Below are 22,119 nucleotides of genomic sequence, written 5' to 3'. Positions count from 1 at the left end.
CCCTCCCTGGCCTACCTTGCCACCCACCCTGGCCTACCCTGCCACCCTCCCTGTCACCCTCCCTGGCCCACCCTGCCACCCTCCCTGGCCCACCCTGCCACCCACCCTGCCACCCTCCCTGCCACCCTCCCTGGCACCCTCCCTGCCACCCTCCCCGCCCTACCCTGCCACCCAACAATAACATGAAGGTGACAGAGGTACCATACTCAAGGTGGGGCTGGGAATGTTAACCACCACTGCCACAGCCGCTGTGTAGTGACCTGGCCGCCAGGGTCAGGGCGGCGTAGCAACACTGGCCCCAGTATGAGGTGAAGCGCCACAACTCAACATTAGCCGAGGCGGGGTCATGTAACTAGGAGCTCAGTGTCATTAGAGACCACGTGGCGCCTTTGTCAAGTCACAGGTAATGTGTCTTACTGCTCCACCACTAATAACTTGGCATTGTTTATAGGGAAAATTGAGGGCCACGCCTCGGCCCCGTCGCCCTGCCTCGGCCCCGTCGCCCTGCCTCGGCCCCGTCGTCCTGCCTCGGCCCCGTCGCCCTGCCTCGGCCCCGTCGCCCTGCCTCGGCCCCGTTACCCCAACCTTGGGTTTGCTGTGTGTAATTCCCCAATCCAAGACTGGCAGCTTATATGGCCTTCCAAAGACGGTTATGGCACTAATTCCTTCCACTTGACAGTAGCAGGAGTGAAGGTGACGTTCCTGAGTAGTTGTCTAGTGGCACTGACTTGACCTAACCTTGCCAGGTGCTGGCACCGTCAGTAACAGGCAAGGGGGGTAGAGTCTGTTGCTGTCAAATGAACTCTTCATTTTGATGGTTACATTGTCAGACTTATTGGTCAAGGGATCTGGATCTCCCATGATGCTGCCCTCTCCTCTCTCACTATGATGCTGCCCTCTCCTCTCTCACTATGATGCTGCCCTCTCCTCTCTCACTATGATGCTGCCCTCTCCTCTCTCACTATGATGCTGCCCTCTCCTCTCTCACTATGATGCTGCCCTCTCCTCTCTCACTATGATGCTGCCCTCTCCTCTCTCACTATGATGCTGCCCTCTCCTCTCTCACTATGATGCTGCCCTCTCCTCTCTCACTATGATGCTGCCCTCTCCTCTCTCACTATGATGCTGCCCTCTCCTCTCTCACTATGATGCTGCCCTCTCCTCTCTCACTATGATGCTGCCCTCTCCTCTCTCACTATGATGCTGCCCTCTCCTCTCTCACTATGATGCTGCCCTCTCCTCTCTCACTATGATGCTGCCCTCTCCTCTCTCACTATGATGCTGCCCTCTCCTCTCTCACTATGATGCTGCCCTCTCCCCTCTCACCATCATGCTGCCCTCTCCTCTCACTGTGATGCTGCCCTCTCCTCTCTCACTATGATGCTGCCCTCTCCTCTCACTATGATGCTGCCCTCTCCCCTCTCACCATCATGCTGCCCTCTCCTCTCTCACTATGATGCTGCCCTCTCCTCTCTCACTATGATGCTGCCCTCTCCTCTCACTATGATGCTGCCCTCTCCCCTCTCACCATGATGCTGCCCTCTCCTCTCACCATGATGCTGCCCTCTCCTCTCACCATGATGCTGCCCTCTCCTCTCACTACGTTGTCACCACGTAATCTTCACGTCAAGCTATTCAAGGAGCGCCCAATGACGAATTGGATAATCAGGATGGCGCGCTGATGCTAATGGCCGTTACTTGGGACCTTTTAGCCCTTAGTGAGTGGCGAGAACTGGCCTCGGCCAATGAGAACCCCAGATTCGCTAGCCTCTCTTGTGCTGATTGGCTGGTGCTTCTTGTCCTTATAGTCTCCACCGTCAACACAAGACAAGCTAAGAACTTGCTGGTACAGATAAAGCACCTAAGCTATTGGGGTCGTCTCTAAGCTCTCAAAATGTACTTTCTAGAAAGGAGAAGAGAAAGATACCAAATTAAATATATATATGGAAAGTACTGGAGGGCCAGGGCCCCCAAATTTACACAGTAAAAGAACAACATACCGGAGTGAACGACATGGAAGGAAGTGCAGAAATAGTGAAGAACAGAGGTGCCATAGGCACAGAGAACAGTGTTAGGACATCAGAGGTCCGCGGTCGTTCAACATCCTCCCAGCAAGATTAAGAAATATTGCTGGAACAAAATTTGGAAGTCTTGAAGAAAAAAAGCAGGATAGTTTTGTGTAAGAAGTGCCGAACAATCCGGGCTGTAGTGGATATGTGGGCCGCTCCAAGCAACATCCTGTTGGACCAAGCTCTCACAAGTCAAGCCTGGTCTTTGTCACCCTGTGTGTGTGTGTGTGTGTGTGTGTGTGTGTGTGTGTGTGTGTGTGTGTGTGTGTGTGTGTGTGTGTGTGTGTAATTACCTAAGTGTAGTTACAGGATGAGAGCTACGCTCGTGGTGTCCCGTCTTCCCAGCACTCTTTGTCATATAACACTTTGAAACTACTAAGTGTGTGTGTGTGTGTGTGTGTGTGTGTGTGTGTGTGTGTGTGTGTGTGTGTGTGTACTCACCTAGTTGTACTCACCTAGTTGTGTCTGCAGGATCGAGCATTGACTCTTGGATCCCGCCTTTCGAGCATCGGTTGTTTACAGCAATGACTCCTGTCCCATTTCCCTATCATACCTGGTTTTAAAATTATGAATAGTATTTGCTTCCACAACCTGTTCCTGAAGTGCATTCCATTTCCCCACTACTCTCACGCTAAAAGAAAACTTCCTAACATCTCTGTGACTCATGTGTGTGACTGTGTGTGACTGACTATGTGTGACTGTGTGTGTGTGTGTGTGTGTGTGTGTGTGTGTGTGTGTGTGTGTGTGTGTGTGTGTGTGTGTGTGTGTGTGTGTGTGTGTGTGTGTGTGTGTGTGAGTGAGGGAGGGAGAGGGCCTTCCCTACCTCCCTCATACCTCCCCCTCCCTCTCCCCTTCCCAGTCACCCTCCCTCACTATGATGGTGGCAGGTGTAGTGATTACACGTTCCTTTGATCTCCAGCAGGAGCACGGCAGCTGCTGGAGTGTGAGCTCCGTGTGGTGTGGGGCAGGTTGTGGTGTGTGGTGTGGGGCAGGTTGTGATGTGTGGTGTGGGGCAGGTTGTGGTGTGGGGCAGGTTGTGGTGTGTGGTGTGGGGCAGGTTGTGGTGTATGGTGTGGGGCAGGTTGTGGTGTATGGTGTGGGGCAGGTTGTGGTGTGTGGTGTGGGGCAGGTTGTGGTGTATGGTGTGGGGCAGGTTGTGGTGTATGGTGTGGGGCAGGTTGTGGTGTGTGGTGTGGGGCAGGTTGTGGTGTGTGGTGTGGGGCAGGTTGTGGTGTATGGTGTGGGGCAGGTTGTGGTGTGTGGTGTGGGGCAGGTTGTGGTGTGTGGTGTGGGGTCAATATACGGTGTATAATTATATAATATAAGGCTGGGTGTGGTATGTGGGGCAGTGTGTGGCGTGTAATGTGAACATACACATGGGTGAGGTTACACACAGACAGGTGAGAACACACCTGACGCCGATTGACACACATGAAACACCTGACTATAGTACGTCATAGTCTGTACTCCCCTGGTTGTTCTTGTGCGAGTTGAGCTTCGGCTGTGTGGTGGGGGCGTGCACGAGTGGCTGTGTGGTGGGGGCGTGCAGGAGTGGCTGTGTGGTGGGGGCGTGCAGGAGTGGCTGTGTGGTGGGGGCGTGCAGGAGTGGCTGTGTGGTGGGGGCGTGCAGGAGTGGCTGTGTGGTGGGGGCGTGCACGAGTGGCTGTGTGGTGGGGGCGTGCAGGAGTGGCTGTGTGGTGGGGGCGTGCAGGAGTGGCTGTGTGGTGGGGGCGTGCAGGAGTAGCTTGTGGTGGGACGTGCAGGAGTGGCTTGGGGTAGGGCGTGCAGGAGTGGCTTGGGGTAGGGCGTGCAGGAGTGGCTTGGGGTGGGGCGTGCAGGAGTGGCTTGGGGTGGGGCGTGCAGGAGTGGCTTGGGGTAGGGCGTGCAGGAATAATTTGATCTCCCAGATAATGTCAGAGATAAGTCAAGGCACGAGAGCAAGACATAAATATATAGTTCGTGTCCAGCATAAATTGACAGGTTTGTTATAGGAAGAAAAAGTATAAGCAGTATTAATGTTATATACATTAATTATGATTCAGCTCTAATTATGTGGCATATAGACAGAAGTTGATGGCATTTTGTGATGCTCCTCCGCATCTCCCGCTCTCACTATCGTCTCCGGAAGGTTAGACATTAGTGCGAGGGGAGAAGGGAAGTGAGAGAGTGAGGGGAGGCCACGACGATACAGGTGTGTGTGTGTGTGTGTGTGTATATATGCATGTATGTGAACTATATGCCACAGTTGTAAGGCCGGAGGTGTCTCTAGGTCTCTCCTCTCACAGCTACCCAAGAAATATTTATTTCCTTCAGAATTATGCGCTACCAGAAATGTTAACTAAATATCCAAAGTTTGTGTACTGTAAGCCGTACCTGCATATGATTGTAAGCTTTCTACCGGCGCCCATTGGTTGTGTTGGTGCATGATTAGCATGTATGTAACTGGCTCACCACAGTGGTTAATTGCTCGGCTTAGTCGTGTAATTGTTCTTGACCCAATTATGCTATAAAAGACTATTTATACACATTAAGGTTTGTATCTCGTCAATCAAGATTATAACATGCTTAGCTAAATTAAATTTGGAGTTCAATTCCTCTGTCTCTGTGATTCTTTCCACTACAGGTATATTCCACAGGATGTGCATGGGGGCCATTTAGGCCCACAGGATGGGCACGGGGGCCATTTAGGCCGACAGGATGGGCATGGAGTCCATGCACATCCACAGGATGGGTATGGGGTGTATAATAAAATAAATAAAACTAGCTCTGACCCTCCCTCCCCCCAGCGTCTCCCCGAGTGGGCGGGTCATGCCCTCTGCCCTTGGCGGGTATCACTCAAGGTCGTCACGCTGCCCACCTCACACCCTCCTCCCTCACATACCATCGCCCTCATGCTCGTCTTAATTTTAGAGGAGAGTAAAGAAGGTGGAGAGGTGCATGTGAAGGAAAATTGTTGATGTGGAATGTAGTGAGTTGTGGCAGCAGGCGGGTCGCCCGCCTTACTGACACTGTTTGGTAGCTAAGCTTACTCTCTCTTGTCAGGAAGCTGTGAGTGTAAGGTTTGTCTCCGGTATTTCAATATGGGCGTGTTGTCGCAACACCCAGACAGCCCGTCCTCTCACCTGGTTCCCTTCAGGCCTGTGTTTCTTTCCCCAGGCAGTGTTGCTGCATGACCTGGGAGGGAAGGAGGACGGGAGGGCGGCAGAAGTGTCAGTGGAGGGAACATGAGGCACGGAGGGAACACTGGTGCCTTAGACTCTTGTCTTGGGGTAGACGTGTTCTGGTCGTGGCTACTGATACACTCATTCGCCGTGTTTTCTGCTTAATGATGTATAGACTCGACGCTGGCGCCGCACGTTCTACAATTAGTCTAGCACATGTATCATACGGGACCCTGAACGACGCCTTGTTCAGGTTTGTGTTGATGTGCCGTGCTTGTGGAGCTGTTAGCACCAGTGGATGTGGGCTCCAGGAGTCAGGTTGAGTGCTTGTCAACCCCCCAAGGTCGTCTTTTGTAAACTGCAGGAGGGTTTCTGCTCCCATTGGATACCATATGTATGGCCTCCGGGTCCTCCCCACATAGATATATTACTTGTCACTTGCTGCACTTAAACTTTAGTAGCCATATTTACTCAGCTTTGTCCAGCGCGAATTGTAGCGTGTTTTCCTCCATATTCATCCTGGTCACGCGGTGTGCGGTCAGCAACATTATGGGAAGGGGTCCCCTAGTGACTGGCAAGAACAAGAGAGACCCTGAGGCTGGCCCCTGGGCGACCCCGCTGGCAACCTCCCGCGCTCTAGCGGCCTGTTGTTGCTTACCTACTCTTACCAAGTGCGCGCCTCGCCTAATGTTGTCTGTAGCTCTTGGGCTCTGCCTTCAAACTCTAACGGGAGAACATCGCCAAGAACTGTTTTTAACCTTTACAAATTGTTAAGTAACAAAGATTTTTAGGAGTCGAGCTTGACTTGACTCGTAGTAATCATAATACGTTGCTTCATAATACGTATTTTCATTCCCCCTCTGGCTGCTGTTGTGCCTCGTAGGCCAGCCTGGCCTGGGCTCTGTGGAAGGCTCTCTGGTACATACATGTGATCTTATTTAACAATTTATCCGTAAGAATTTGCTCGACAGTGAGAGAAGTTTAGCGAAAGATAGATAACAGTTCTCAGGGAGTTTAGAAGCGAGCGAGAGGGAGCAATACTTGGGAAGGAGCAGCGGGGGGGGGGGGGTAGGGTCAGGAGGGACACCATCTCGGCCCGTGTTTACCCAGCTGTAGGTGGTGGAGCAGGCCACACCATTAATACGGATAGTGTGTCACCATGATGGTGGTGTGTGATGCTAGTGTTGGTTGGCATGCTGGGGTTGTTGATCGTGTACGGTACTGGCGATGATGTGGAGCCGCGCACAACACTCCGTCTCCCCTCATCCCCCGCCAATTAACTGTCAAATCACTCAGAGTATCGCATCAGTTAGGTTATCTTGCCAAATTCAGCCTCATAGTTTGACCATGTCTACGGTCCCTGGTGTAGTAAGATACGGAGAGGAATAGTCTAGGACTCCAGGTGGACAAGGACAGCATCTTTAATGTGAAACAGTAAGGGACGAGACGACACACATTTGCTGGAAACGCAAATAAATCGAAGAAATATAAGGAAACACTCGTATCCTGTACGAGTCGTTAACAAGTGTAAAACTTCGAGATAAGTGGTGTAAGACGCCGTCCTTCTCAGTCTTCAAGGCCACACAGCTACAAACACTTGCAACATTAATAACATTTAAATAAACAGTCTAGAAACCAGAAGGCTTAGTAGGCGGGGCACATAGAACTAGACCTCACCTCCCGTAGTGACTGTTAGGTAAGCAGTGATAGGTGGAGTGTAGCTTCTGTAAGGTGGTAAGGTAATGTTGGCGTGCGGGGTCATGACCTGCAGGTGACCTGGCTTGACCATGTACGGAACACTCCTCACCACACCTCAAGTACCAGCATTAAGGAGCTCCACCCAAGTGTTAGGATTACAGAGGATATATCGTGTTGAATAATGTTTTGTTGTTTATTATTTTCTCGTGCACCTGCGTGCTTGTACTGGTGGTGGCGCTGCTGAGTGTTGGTAATGTGTGGTGTTGCAGGTGACGCAGGAGGAGGTGGACCGGCTGGTGCAGGCGGAGGTGCTGCCCCCCGAGGCCTTCCACAAAGACTTCTGCTCCTTCAAGTGAGTTCCAAGTTGCTTGTATGACTGTACCCCACACACTGTAGCCTGCCCCTGTCACTCGTCTCCCTCCCCCCTCCCCCCTCCAGGGCCACTGTACCCTCCCTCTCCAGGGCCACTGTACCCTCCCCTCCAGGGCCACTGTACCCTCCCCTCCAGGGCCACTATACCCTCCCTTCCAGGGCCACTATACCCTCCCCTCCAGGGCCACTGTACCCTCCCCCTCCAGGGTCACTGTACCCTCCCCCTCCAGGGCCACTGTACCCTCCCCCTCCAGGGCCACTGTACCCTCCCCCTCCAGGGCCACTGTACCCTCCCCCTCCAGGGTCACTGTACCCTCCCCCTCCAGGGCCACTGTACCCTCCCCCTCCAGGGCCACTGTACCCTCCCCCTCCAGGGCCACTGTACCCTCCCCTTCAGGGCCACTGTACCCTCCCCTCCAGGGCCACTGTACCCTCCCCTCCAGGGCCACTGTACCCTCCCCTCCAGGGCCACTGTACCCTCCCCTCCAGGGCCACTGTACCCTCCCCTCCAGGGCCACTGTACCCTCCCCTCCAGGGCCACTGTACCCTCCCCTCCAGGGCCACTGTACCCTTCCCTCCAGGGCCACTGTACCCTCCCCCTCCAGGGCCACTGTACCCTACCCTCCAGGGCCACTATACCCTCCCCTCCAGGGCCACTATACCCTCCCCTCCAGGGCCACTGTACCCTCCCCTCCAGGGCCACTGTACCCTCCCCTCCAGGGCCACTGTACCCTCCCCTCCAGGGCCACTGTACCCTCCCCCTCCAGGGCCACTGTACCCTCCCCCTCCAGGGCCACTGTACCCTCCCCTCCAGGGCCACTGTACCCTCCCCTCCAGGGCCACTGTACCCTCCCCTCCAGGGCCACTGTACCCTCCCCTCCAGGGCCACTGTACCCTCTCCTCCAGGGCCACTGTACCCTCCCCTCCAGGGCCACTGTACCCTCCCCTCCAGGGCCACTATACCCTCCCCTCTAGGGCCACTATACCCTCCCCTCCAGGGCCACTGTACCCTCCCCTCCAGGGCCACTGTACCCTCCCCTCCAGGGCCACTATACCCTTCCCTCCAGGGCTACTGTACCCCCCAGGGCCACTGTACCCTCCCCTCAAGGGTCACTGTACCCCCAGTGCCACTGTACCCTCCCCTCAAGGGCCACTGTACCCTCCCCTCAAGGGCCACTGTACTCCATGGCCACTGTACCCTCCAGGGCCAATGTACCCTCCTCTCCAGGGCCACTGTACCCTCCCTTCCAGGGTCACTGTACCCCCCAGTGCCACTGTACCCTCCTCTCCAGAGCCACTGTACCCTCCCCCTCCAGGGCCACTGTACCCTCCCCTCCAGTGCCACTGTACCCTCCTCTCCAGAGCCACTGTACCCTCCCCTCCAGGGCCACTGTACCCTCCCCCTCCAGGGCCACTGTACCCTCCCCTCCAGGGCCACTGTACCCCTCAGGGCCACTCTACCCTCCCCTCCAGGGCCACTGTACCCTCCCCTCAAGGGCCACTGTACCCTCCCCTTCAGGGCCACTGTACCCTCCTCTCCAGGGCCACTGTACCCCCCAGGGCTACTGTACCCTCCTCTCCAGGGCCACTGTACCCTCCCCATCCAGGGCCACTGTACCCTCCCCATCCAGGGCCACTGTACCCTCCCTCTCCAGGGCCACTGTACCCCCCAGGGCTACTGTACCCTCCTCTCCAGGGCCACTGTACCCTCCCCCAAGGACCACTGTACCCTCCCCATCCAGGGCCACTGTACCCTCCCCATCCAGGGCCACTGTACCCTCCCCATTCAGGGCCACTGTACCCTCCCCCCAAGGACCACTGTACCCCCCAGAACTACTGTACCCCCCAGGGCCACTGTACCCTCCCCTCAAGGGCCACTGTACCCTCCCTATCCAGGGCCACTGTACCCTCCCCATCCAGGGCCACTGTACCCTCCCCATCCAGGGCCACTGTACCCTCCCCATTCAGGGCCACTGTACCCTCCCCTCCAGGGCCACTGTACCCTCCTCTCCAGGGCCACTGTACCCTCCCCCCAAGGACCACTGTACCCCTCAGGGCCACTGTACCCTCCCCTCAAGGGCCACTGTGCCCCCCCAGTAGCCACTGTACCCTCCTCTATAGCGCCACTGTACCCTCCCCATTCAGGGCCACTGTACCCTCCCCATTCAGGGCCACTGTACCCTCCCCATTCAGGGCCACTGTACCCTCCCCATTCAGGGCCACTGTACCCTCCCCCCCCAGGGCCACTGTACCCTCCCCATCCAGGGCCACTGTACCCTCCCCATCCAGGGCCACTGTACCCTCCCCTCCAGGGCCACTGTACCCTCCCCTCCAGGGCCACTGTACCCCCTAGGGCCACTATACCCTCCCCTCCAGGGCCACTGCGACCCCCAGGGCCACTGTACCCTCCCCCCCAGGGCCACTGTACCCTCCCCTCCAGGGCCACTGCGACCCCCCATGGTTAGTTACGCACACCACATATCCCTATCCCGACTAAGGGATAGATGAGAAACTAAAAATATGCCCCTGTAAGGAGAGGTTCAGTCATTATGTTGGGCCATACAGCCTTGTCTTGTCCGGTTTATCTTTTTATTACGGGGAGTCGAGCCAAGGGTTCTGTACTTATCAAAGATTGAGTATAATTGTATAGTGCCAATGACCATAATATTTATATATAAATTAATCACTCCAGTAATGGACGTATAATTCAATAAACTCACACATGTCTGTCTCTTGAAGTGAGCCACACTGCTCCTCCGCCCCGGCCGCCCCTCACAGTTGTGAGACGTGTGGACCATCAGTCTTCCTCACTATTCCTCATCTCTCACCCGGCAACTCCGTCCGGTCTGGCCTCGCCTTACTGGCCGCCTCTTCTAAATTCCGCTGTTAGCGTGACCAAAATATTGAAATTCCCGAAGTATAGACTCCGTTCCTACGACTTCCTGTACCTGATTATGCTGCCGTGTGTGGCGGTGGTGCGGCGACGGTAGTGCGGCGGTGGTGTGGTGCTGCTGTGGCTGTGTGGTGGTGGTGTGGCGGTGGTGCGGCGGTGGTGTGGTGATGGTGGTGCGGCAGTGGTGTGGCGGTGGTGTGGTAGCGGTGTGGTGATGGTGATGCGGCGGTGGTGTGGCGGTGGTGTGGTAGTACTGTGGTGGTGGTGGTGTGGCGGTGCTGTGGTTGGTGTGGTGGAGATTGCGTTTATTTCTACCAAAGACGTAGCCATAATTTTATACAATGGTCCCCAGAATATATAAATGTTCTTCTATATATAGTATAATGGGGTTATTGAGCACTGGAGCACAGACGGTGACTGAGGTGTTCTCGCAAGTCACCATCACAACACATTATGTTGCATTAGACAGTAACTCTTTGGTACAGGTCCGGTATATCAAGTGTTCCAGAACGTATATAATATTTACACAGTTGAGCATATCTCCACCCACAGGCTCGGAAGTCAGTCAATATTATAGGAATTCTACAATGCGTTTTCTCTATCATAAAGTTGACACACACTATGTATAGGACACTTGAGTTTTGGGAAAGCTGGCAGGATACGCCTGTGTCCCAGGTGTATCCTGCCCACTGTAACATTGTCTTGCCGAGTTCTTGCTCTTAGTTCCATATATATAAACATGTCCTGGCAGTATTCACCATAACGTTTAGTGTTGCGGCTTCCAAGTCTATCACTTTGTCAAGATTATCAGACATTTGGTCCGGTATTTGTTGTCACTGCACAGTAAACACAGTACTTTCCACTGACTGCTACAGGCTGTTCTTGCGAGCGGGTCAGCAGTATCATGCTCAGCATGCATAGTATTCAGAGGAATTTAATCGGAAACATTTTCTTCGCTAGTTAAAACTTTTTTCCAATATTACTGTCCATTTTCTGTGTTATTACTATAGGCGTTATATACACTCTGAGTCACAGTATATAAATCTTCTGACTTTGTTTTTCAAGTATTCAGTGGCAAGGTATTATACCTGCAAGTTTTGTTTGAGTTGTTCTAGTCCAGTCATTGGCCCGCTTCACTGCTGTGTGAGCAAGAGAAGACTGTTTAGATATATTACATGCACAACCGCTACACCTTCACCTTGCTCTACACAGCCGTCGGTATAGCACTGATACACATCGTTACCCACAACCTGACCACTCTGATGCTCTACATTAACTGAGTAACGTAGCGTGTAAAATCTTAGATGCTTTTACGAAATCACTGCCAGATCCCAGTTATCCCATGGATGAAGTGGTTGACCATTAATTGTCTGGTATATATTTAAGGATTTGATGGATATACTATGTTCCCGTAGGAGTGTGTGGTGATATACGGGTCCCGGAGAACACACACCACACACACACACACACACACACACACACACACACACACACACACACACACACACACACACACACACACACACACACACACACACACACACACCTCGTCTCCCCCATCTTGGTCCTAAACGCCTCCCTCTTCCCTTGACCATCCACCCGTCCCACTTCATCTATATGAAGTTATTATTAATTATCACTTATACTGCCACACTAACCAGCATTAAAAAACATGTCACATCCACACTCTGCCCGCTGCCTCACACTGGTCACATTTATCCAGTCCTTAAATACACTCGAGTGTTATAAGCCTGACCACACTCTTACTATCTCACTCTTGCACTCTACACTGCTCCGTGACAACCGCCTCCCTTGCTCCACCTGTCACCCTAAACCACAAGGACCTCTTAAGAGTGAACAATTCTACTGCTTCACCTGTATTGATGGTTCACGTTGACGAGGCCAAGGGTTGGCACCACAACCCTGGAGTGATGACTGGCTCAGGGTGACCAGGAACTACCCCAGCGGCTGGGTCACTCCTGGTGGAGGCCGGTGTGGGTGGGTGGATGGCTGCAGTGTGAGAGTGGGTGGATGGCTGGAGTGGGTGGATGTAGGAGGGGGATATGTAGTGGGTTAGTAGAGTGAGGGGGTGTATCAGAGATACGTAGGTGGTCTAGGGGTGGATGTGTGGCTGTGGGTTACGGTACAGTATTAGATGTGGATGTGTTGAGTTGCATAAATTAAGCAACAGTTGCCGTGTACGATTAGTCCCTCCCGTCCCCTGCCCTTTACCAGTCTGATGAAAGTCTAGGGGAGCGTCCACCCGTGTTTGACTTACCACACACTGCTACCTCTCACCCACTACTCTCAAGAGAACAAACGGGAACACGTCTGACAGTCACAGGTCACTCACTTTGTCTAAAAATAGCCAGAAGTCTGATCCTCAACCTTAATTAAGTACATTATCATATCTTCAATTATAAGAAACTTTACTTTCAATGTTTGAGAACAATGTTAGTTTTTGTTAACACATGTTCGGCCCATTCCAATCTACACTTTTCTTCTAATGTATATATGTGACTTAGTATATTTCTTCATTTGGAGATATAATTATAACTCTTCAAGCTTATTCTACTAAATATTTTACTTACAAATTAGTGTAGCGATACTACTGTTAGATGTGGTGGCGAGGTGTGGGAGCCAGACCTGCTGCAGGTGTGGGAGCCAGACCTGCTGCAGGTGTGGGAGCCAGACCTGGTGCAGGTGTGGGAGCCAGACCTGCTACAGGTGTGGGAGCCAGACCTGCTACAGGTGTGGGAGCCAGACCTGCTACAGGTGTGGGAGCCAGACCTGCTACAGGTGTGGACACTAATGGTTGTGTTGTGTGTGGCAGGTACTTCCCTCGGCAGGTGGCAGACGCGTGCACCGCCATGGCCGTCATCTCCATGATGGAGCGTCTGGGAATGATCAACAAGTTCAGACTCAGCAGGGAGTCCCTGGCCAGGTCAGTAGTCCTACCAAGTCCACTCATCTCAGCTCTAACCAATTCACAAGAAAACCAGTAGGAGCCATGCGGAGGATTCGAACCCGCCAGCCCATCCTCCCGTTAGGTAGCACTTATAGTAACGATGAGAACCATCTTACACATTGACGTAAAAGCTGATTTAGAAAGTAGAAATAGGTACTATAAAATTTGGATAAACTGGAAAAGTTTTTGTACTGATGTAAAGAAAACCTGACCTAACCTCCCTAGGTCTAATACAGGCAATCTGAGGCCTAATATTTATGTGCTATACTAGGCATAGGAATATTTAAGTTTGGTTTTATCTTTATTTTTTTTGACTCTTATAAAGAGAATATTACCAAATTATGCTAATTGTCCACTACGACTGTGATACCTGCTTGATGGGGTTCTGGGAGTTCTTCTAATCCCCAAGCCCGGCCTGAGGCCAGGCTCGACTTGTGAGAGTTTGGTCCACCAGGCTGTTGCTTGGAGCGGCCCGCTGTATGTTCGATGGTGAACAGTTACAAAAAGTACCAACTAAAGAGGAGTACCAGGACACTTGGTACTCCCAAGACTACTACACCGTGTCCTGGTAATGGTCTAAAGGCTCATGGCTTCTACTGGTCTTTTCAATGATCACATTAATGTGATTTCACTCTGCAACCAATTCACAAATTTAATAATATATAAATCATCAATTAAACTGGGTAACTATAGCTCGGATTAATTTACTCTTGATGCGTTATTATCTAATATCAGGTGGATGTATGGGGGTGGCCTCCAGGTGTTGGCTGGGGTGGCCTCCAGGTGTTGGCTGGGGTGGCCTCCAGGTGACCTGGTGTTGCCTGGGGTGGCCTCCAGGTGTTGCCTGGGTGGCCTCCAGGTGACCAGGTGTTGCCTGGGTGGCCTCCAGGTGACCAGGTGTTGCCTGGGTGGCCTCCAGGTGACCAGGTGTTGCCTGGGGTGGCCTCCAGGTGACCAGGTGTTGCCTGGGTGGCCTCCAGGTGACCAGGTGTTGCCTGGGGTGGCCTCCAGGTGACCAGGTGTTGGCTGGGGTGGCCTCCAGGTGACCAGGTGTTGCCTGGGGTGGCCTCCAGGTGACCAGGTGTTGCCTGGGGTGGCCTCCAGGAGACCAGGTGTTGCCTGGGGTGGCCTCCAGGTGACCAGGTGTTGCCTGGGGTGGCCTCCAGGTGACCAGGTGTTGCCTGGGGTGGCCTCCAGGTGACCAGGTGTTGCCTGGGGTGGCCTCCAGGTGACCAGGTGTTGCCTGGGGTGGCCTCCAGGTGACCAGGTGTTGCCTGGGGTGGCCTCCAGGTGACCAGGTGTTGGCTGGGGTGGCCTCCAGGTGACCAGGTGTTGCCTGGGGTGGCCTCCAGGTGACCAGGTGTTGCCTGGGTGGCCTCCAGGTGACCAGGTGTTGCCTGGGGTGGCCTCCAGGTGACCAGGTGTTGCCTGGGGTGGCCTCCAGGTGACCAGGTGTTGCCTGGGTGGCCTCCAGGTGACCAGGTGTTGCCTGGGGTGGCCTCCAGGTGTTGCCTGGGTGGCCTCCAGGTGTTGCCTGGGGTGGCCTCCAGGTGACCAGGTGTTGCCTGGGGTGGCCTCCAGGTGACCAGGTGTTGCCTGCGATGGCCTCCAGGTGACCAGGTGTTGCCTGGGTGGCCTCCAGGTGACCAGGTGTTGCCTGGGTGGCCTCCAGGTGACCAGGTGTTGCCTGGGGTGGCCTCCAGGTGACCAGGTGTTGCCTGGGGTGGCCTCCAGGTGACCAGGTGTTGCCTGGGTGGCCTCCAGGTGACCAGGTGTTGCCTGGGGTGGCCTCCAGGTGACCAGGTGTTGCCTGGGTGGCCTCCAGGTGTTGCCTGGGTGGCCTCCAGGTGACCAGGTGTTGCCTGGGGTGGCCTCCAGGTGACCAGGTGTTGCCTGGGATGGCCTCCAGGTGACCAGGTGTTGCCTGGGGTGGCCTCCAGGTGTTGCCTGGGTGGCCTCCAGGTGACCAGGTGTTGCCTGGGGTGGCCTCCAGGTGTTGCCTGGGTGGCCTCCAGGTGACCAGGTGTTGCCTGGGGTGGCCTCCAGGTGACCAGGTGTTGCCTGGGGTGGCCTCCAGGTGACCAGGTGTTGCCTGGGGTGGCCTCCAGGTGACCAGGTGTTGCCTGGGGTGGCCTCCAGGTGACCAGGTGTTGCCTGGGGTGGCCTCCAGGTGACCAGGTGTTGCCTGGGGTGGCCTCCAGGTGACCTGGTGTTGCCAGGGGTGGCCTCCAGGTGACCTGGTGTTGCCAGGGGTGGCCTCCAGGTGACCTGGTGTTGCCTGGGGTGGCCTCCAGGTGACCAGGTGTTGCCTGGGGTGGCCTCCAGGTGACCAGGTGTTGCCTGGGGTGACCTCCAGGTGACCTGGTGTTGCCAGGGGTGGCCTCCAGGTGACCAGGTGTTGCCTGGGGTGGCCTCCAGGTGACCTGGTGTTGCCTGGGGTGGCCTCCAGGTGTTGCCAGGGGTGGCCTCCAGGTGTTGACTGGGTGGCCTCCAGGTGACATTGTGTTGCCTGGGATGGGCCTCCACGTGACCAGGTGTTGCCTGGGTGGCCTCCAGGTGATCTGGTGTTGCCTGGGGTGGCCTCCAGGTGACCTGGTGTTGACTGGACTGGTATAAGATAACTAACTCAAAAAAATCTCATTTATGCCTCATCATTTAGTTAATTTCCTTGTTATTGAAAGTCACTGAAATTATAGAGACGTGAATAATATAGTGGAGTGAAGTGTGTTGACGTGAGTCGATCAAACATGATTTAGGGTCGCCTGCATTCACATGATGATCAAACAAGCTATAGTGTCCCCTCTCAGGCAGGTTGTGTGGGTGCATGCAGACGAGGTAATTATACCGTGTCTGCTCTACCTCTCGCAGTCATCCGGTGGACAGTGGCCGTGACTAATCTGAAAGGAAAATTAATGTAGCAATTTAGATAAGTGCCAGTGGAGAGGTATAATACTAATGAGCACAATTTCATCAAAAGGTAATGCACTTACCTGGCCACAGTGTTAATAAAGATCTCGGTAATTACCTGCTGGTAATTATGGACGCAGTAGCGGTGGTTATCATAGAGATGGAAACTGTTGGTTGACATGGGCACAGCAACCACTGGTTGTCATGGGTACGGTAGCTACTTATTGCAACAGTAATTTATACTAACAGAAAAAATTTTCAGAGAACTAATTTTGTTCTTGTGAGATGAAATATATACCCATATTCATAACAATTATCATTCTATAATTAAATACTATTATATTTGCGGATCAAATTTAAATTCATATACCGTACTGTACATATTATAGCAGTGTAGGGGTTTCAAAGTAATACTGAAGCCTTAATAGTTCATATTTCCTTGGACAGGAGGAGAGTTTATCTGTGAGAAGTTCCTTGGGTGGCATTTGCTCCTACAGATACACGAGGCACATCTCTATTGGCTAGAATATTGTCATCCATTTTAGTTTAGTATACACGAACACTCTTCAGTACATTACTTGAATGATACTTATTGAACTAGGTTACAAAACCAAACTAGCTAAAGTGTGACTGTCATGATAGGGTGCATGATGTTATAAATTATGCGGCTTGGACATTGTCATTGGTTTAATGTAATTTAAAGTTGATTATGTAATTGCATTTTTGCCCACCCTGTGACACTTTAGTAATTTCCTGATGTTAGCCATTGTTACCACTAAGAATATACAGAAGGAATACAAGTACAAAATATGTACAGTAATTTAAATGTAGTGTACATTTAGTAAAGAAAATTTAGAGGTATAGGTGAAGGAGTAAGATTAGAAATAGGGGAATATAGCAAGAATTATGATAGCAGGTAGGCTGTCTACCTTGATAATATAATGTGTTTGGTAGCTAAGTTATGCTTGCTTTAGCTTGCTTGAGCTTGCTAGCTCGTTGGCTAGTGCTTTCTCTCTCTCTTTGGAGGGAGCTGTGAGTGTTTGTAATGGTCTTCACATGCATTTCAACATAACTGGATGTCTATAAATAAATACTGTCTAGTATTCACGTATACACACTCAGATTCTTGTACATATTTCGATGTTTTGTAGTGAGTACGTATGTATAAGATGAGGCTGGAGAGTTGTAGAGGGGAGGAGGGTGGGTATTGGGGAAGTGGAAGAGGAGGAGGAGGAGGAGGAGGAGGAGGAGTAGGAGTAGGAGTAGTAGTAAGGAAGAGGAGCGAGGCAGCCCTGGTACTCCCTGGGGTACTATACTCATAGAGTTATCTGCCACAAGAGACGAGGAATGAGACCTGGTCTCCCTTTCTCTACATCTTGGGACTTCACACCTTCCTACACATAAATATCAATAATTTTATATTCTGTCTGTTTATTCAAGACTCTTAGGAGTTCAAATACGTATAATTGTAAGTGCACTGTAGAGAAGTTTGCTTACTGGCTGAGCACCTCAGAAATACCATAGTCTACCGCAATTACTCTTAAATATCAAGAGATAAAGACTTTGAAAATTTGCATGGACTGGTAAAAAGAAAAAAAAATACTTAGTTTATTTACAGTTAAGGTTTATATACAAATAATTTACATATCCCATGAAGAGGTGGTGATCCCGAGGCAAAAACATGAAGCCTATCCTGTCCTGAAGTGGCTCTGACTTCCCCCTTGCTCTCCTTGACTTGCTCAAGACCCTTTAGCACTTGCTCAGGGCTTCTCAAACATCATTTAAGATGGCAACTCCCACATTGGTAGGCATGTGGTTGGTATATACAATTACTATATTTTTTAATATATTCTATGTATGATGTCTGGTGTCTTGGCAGGAGTTAATAGAAACTCCTGAAAGTTAATAAGTGCAAAGCAGCCTGTCAAGCCATGATGCACACCAGGCAACATGAAGGGGTGTGGGTGTGTGGGTGTGTGGGTGTGTGTGTGTGTGTGTGTGTGTGTGTGTGTGTGTGTGTGTGTGTGTGTGTGTGTGTGTGTGTGTGTGTGTGTGTGTGTGTGTGTGTATGTATGTATGTAGATATGTAGATATGTAGATATGTAGATATGTAGATATGTGTATATATATATATATATATATATATATATATATATATATATATATATATATATATATATATATATATATATATATATATATATATGTATACATATATATATGTATATGTATATATAATATATATATATATAATATATATATAATGTGTGTATGTGTATATCACGTACAGCTTTTCGGACAAGTACTTAATACAGTATTAATTTTCCCTGAATACGACCTGCCAAACAGTTTAACAACCAGGTACCCCACATTCACTACTGGGTGAACAAAGGCTACAGTTAAGGATTGGTGCCCAGTAAATCCTACCCGGCCAGGATATGAACCCAGGCCAAAGTGCTCGCAAAACGTAAGGCAAGTGTGTCACCACTTTGCCACGGGGGACTAATTCTTCCAGTTAATTAAGAAGAATTAGGGCCCCACCCAGGCTACCAAACCAGGACACTACTAAACTTTACTATACTTGGAAAGACTCAACAGATAACCTGGAAAGATCTTATATAGGCTGAGAGATTCATGTTGCTCACAGATTATTCAGGTAAATAATTTATCCATTTTTCATCCTAGGTGCTGTTCAATATTGTCACCCTTGTACTGTATATGAAGACACTGACTAGAACCAGTTCATCACATGTCATCACTTGGCCCTCACCGACTTCCCTCGGGATCAAAGGAAACAAGGTCTCCCTGATCAAAGGGTATTGTCAGCTGTCAGTCCACCGAGAAGAGCGACCACCTCATCTTACGGTGCCACTCTGACCATCTCGCTCATAACACCACCTACATTACATGACACAGATCCCTTCAAAATGTTCTTATTTGTTTGTTTTTTTGTTTCACACACTAAAAGTCAATGTTATATAAAAAAAAAATTTAAACTGTTTATTAGGATTACATGCAAATATTATAAGGAAATTCAATAATTGTTTATGGCAAAGATGACAACCCAGCATAACATTTACACAATTATTATACAAAAAACTATAATAATATTGCCATAAATTTGGTTTATAAACCAAATTTATCCTGTGTGCAGTAGACAGTGTTGATGAGAGAGGTGAGACAGGTGCTGGTGTCTTTCAATATGACAGGAAGGATGGAGCAGAAGCTCTTACAACATTCATCAACACAAAAGCTGCCACTGGCCACCAAGGTGCATGTGTACCCTCCTACGACAAGCTACAGGTGGTCTCCAGGACAAGTCTTCAGGTCAGAATGGCCAAGTGAAATGCAGAAGACATGAACTCAGACTTTAGACAAACGAAAATGATTGGAGAATCAATAAGATTAAAGGAAATTGATGTGTGTAGTGAGGGGTGATGGACTTGGTTGCCTCCACATTCATGTATACCCTTGATAATACAATTGAAATTGCTTTTAGTAAAAACAATATAGAATCAATGTGTGTCATAAGTATAAAAAGTACGAAGTTCAATACTGGATAAAATCAAAATACATCTGTCCAAATAATTACCTAATTTTCTAAATATGCAATGTAAACTATATTCACTCCCTAGGAAATCAGTATTTCCTGAAGTCTCCTTTCTTCATTGTAGAGGTCTTGCAATAGGTCACGGCACTTCTCAGTGGGGACTATGAACATTCTTTCAAGCATTATTAATCCAGCTTTTACAGATTACATAGAAAGCATTTGCTACTGTCCTGCACAAAATTTTGACTCAAACTAGAGAGATGGGATTTGTATCAGAAGTATGGTGTATGACAGGTAAGAATACCTGTCAGGAAGGAAGCAAAGGGTTACTGGGAGAACTTTGATATCAGATTGAAGAGAGGCTAGGAATGTAATAATACCACTAGGACTGATGTTGAAACCCATCCCATTTCTAATAGGGTCTATATTAACAACCTGACAGACGAAATTGCTTCTTTTATACAGTATACATTTTTACAAGGATGCAAAATTAATTAGATGAATCAAGATAGAGATTGTGATACACTGCAAATGGATCTGGACACACTCAAAAAGTGGTCTGAAAAATTGTTGCTAAAATTTAACCCAGACAAATGGAAAGTTATAAAAATTAGAATATAGGTAAGAAGACTTGTACACTTAAGTAATTGCATGCACATGTGCTCTCTCTCTCTCTCTCACACACAGTCTCATGTACACGTATGCGAGAAATAAGTGCATATCGAATAGTCCAGACCCACGTGCCCAACCACTTGGGCGGGACAGTAGAGTGACAGTCTTGCTTCATGCTGGTCGGCATTCAATTCCCAACCATCCAAGTGGTTGGGCACGATTCCATTCCCTCATCCCATCCCAAATCCTTATCCTGATCCCTTCCAAATGTGATATAGTCATAAAGGCTTGGCATTTTATCCTGATGGTTCCCTTTCCTGCCTCCCCACATCTGCCAGCTCATCTTAAAAAATTAAATGCTATTTTCTAGTTACATATATATAGTAATCACCTGTTCATTATATAATTCATAAAACATAACATCAGGGAAAAACAAGCCACATGGCAGCAGCCATGCACAACAGCAACCCAATGAGAAGTGCTTCTCATATATTGTCATACAGAGTACATACAAATACAGAGGAGACTCAATTAACAAATTTTTGTTCCGTTCCGGCACCGAGCTTGTCATGTGAAACCCTCGTCTTGCAAAACGAACTAAAATTAATCCGTTCCACCCCTGAAAAACATCATATGACATTTTATAATGTAACTATAATGCTGTACATGTAATTATTATAAATGTTATGTTTTACTGTTTTCAATTGTACATGTACTTTACCTTATGAAGAGTCGTTGCCGACTTGAGGGAGACGATGGGGTGGTGGGGAGGAGGAGCGGGGTTACGGTGTGGAAGGAGAATCCACCTCTGAGTCAGGCGGGCTCTCTTATTGGGAATTTCACCCCACTGGGACCAGGTTGTGGTTCACTATCATTTGCTCATCTTTTCTGTATCTTTCCAAAGAACGTATCTATTAACAATTGCTTTTGTCTTCGTTTTACGATATCCCTAAAACAAGACAGCAAATTTTCACTAAACGTGTTCACACACTATGTTGTCATTGCTTTATCAGGGTTGATATTGACAGTTGTCAATAGCTTTTCCAAATCTACAAATCTTCAAAAATTGTGTCTTTCTTCCTCTTGACAACACTATATTTAGTAAGCAGCAGCTTTGGCGACATCGACATTTGTAGTCACAAAACCACAAAAAAACAAAGAAAAGCATGAATAAATGCAGAGGGATGCTTGTCCTGTGCGATACAACAACACTGTCGTCGGAGGCGTCAAGAATTTGCGAGAACCTGCGGGAACGCTAGGAAGCACCACGTATGGTTTTCTAGTTAATCGAGTGGAAGCTCGTCAATAGAGATGAATTTTCTGCAAGTGGCTCGCTCATTACTTGAAATGCTTGTAGATGGGGCTGCTTGTCACACGAGGTTCCTCTGTATACAGTATTCAGATTGAAGAAATGTGATCGAGATTGAACTCTCGCAACCGTGTGCCGAATGTTGTTCGTTCCCCCCCCCCCCCCCTCCGTCTTTACCTTCCTGTCCTCACATACTCAGTTTCACTAATACAAATTCTTCACCAGTCTACCATCAACCTTTGTTAAATATGACCAACTGTCTTTATATGATCTCGATCTTGGAGTTTTTTTACTTTTGCATTCATCTCAAGGACATTATTATTTCTTATTCACCACAAACTGCACATGATTCTCAGATTATCTATTTCTGCTGCTCTAACTCTATTTTTTACATTCTTACCGCATAAGAGTGTCAGCACCATCACTTCATGCAGACCTTTGGTTGTATCTCCTACCTTAATTTTTCCTAACTAAGCCTCTCATTTTACCAGCCACTTTTCTCTCCTGACTGATCTTACTTTTAACATGGATTGCACTAATTGAAATTGACCACTTTCATCACTATTATTTACACTTATTT

At 49.8% G+C, this 22,119-nt stretch overlaps 1 protein-coding gene across 6 annotated transcripts in view; it reads left to right on the top strand.

The window, feature by feature from the left end:
- LOC123758801 (cGMP-dependent 3',5'-cyclic phosphodiesterase) overlaps positions 1 to 22,119 on the top strand; it is a 187,914-nt gene that overhangs the window by 148,157 nt on the left and 17,638 nt on the right. For 5 of the 6 annotated variants that reach the window (XM_045743517.2, XM_069334628.1, XM_069334629.1 and 2 more), the window contains 2 exons: positions 7,198 to 7,280; positions 13,027 to 13,137. In XM_045743517.2, the coding sequence (XP_045599473.2) occupies positions 7,198 to 7,280; positions 13,027 to 13,137 (194 nt within the window). The remainder of the gene's footprint in view (positions 1 to 7,197; positions 7,281 to 13,026; positions 13,138 to 22,119) is intronic. The other variant, XM_069334632.1, reaches the window with a different exon arrangement.

The sequence above is a fragment of the Procambarus clarkii genome, chromosome 31, assembly GCF_040958095.1.
Source record: "Procambarus clarkii isolate CNS0578487 chromosome 31, FALCON_Pclarkii_2.0, whole genome shotgun sequence".
Taxonomy (NCBI): Eukaryota; Metazoa; Arthropoda; class Malacostraca; order Decapoda; family Cambaridae; genus Procambarus; species Procambarus clarkii.
The sequence above is the reverse complement of the archived record's forward strand: the minus strand, read 5'-3'. Positions and strand labels throughout refer to the sequence as shown.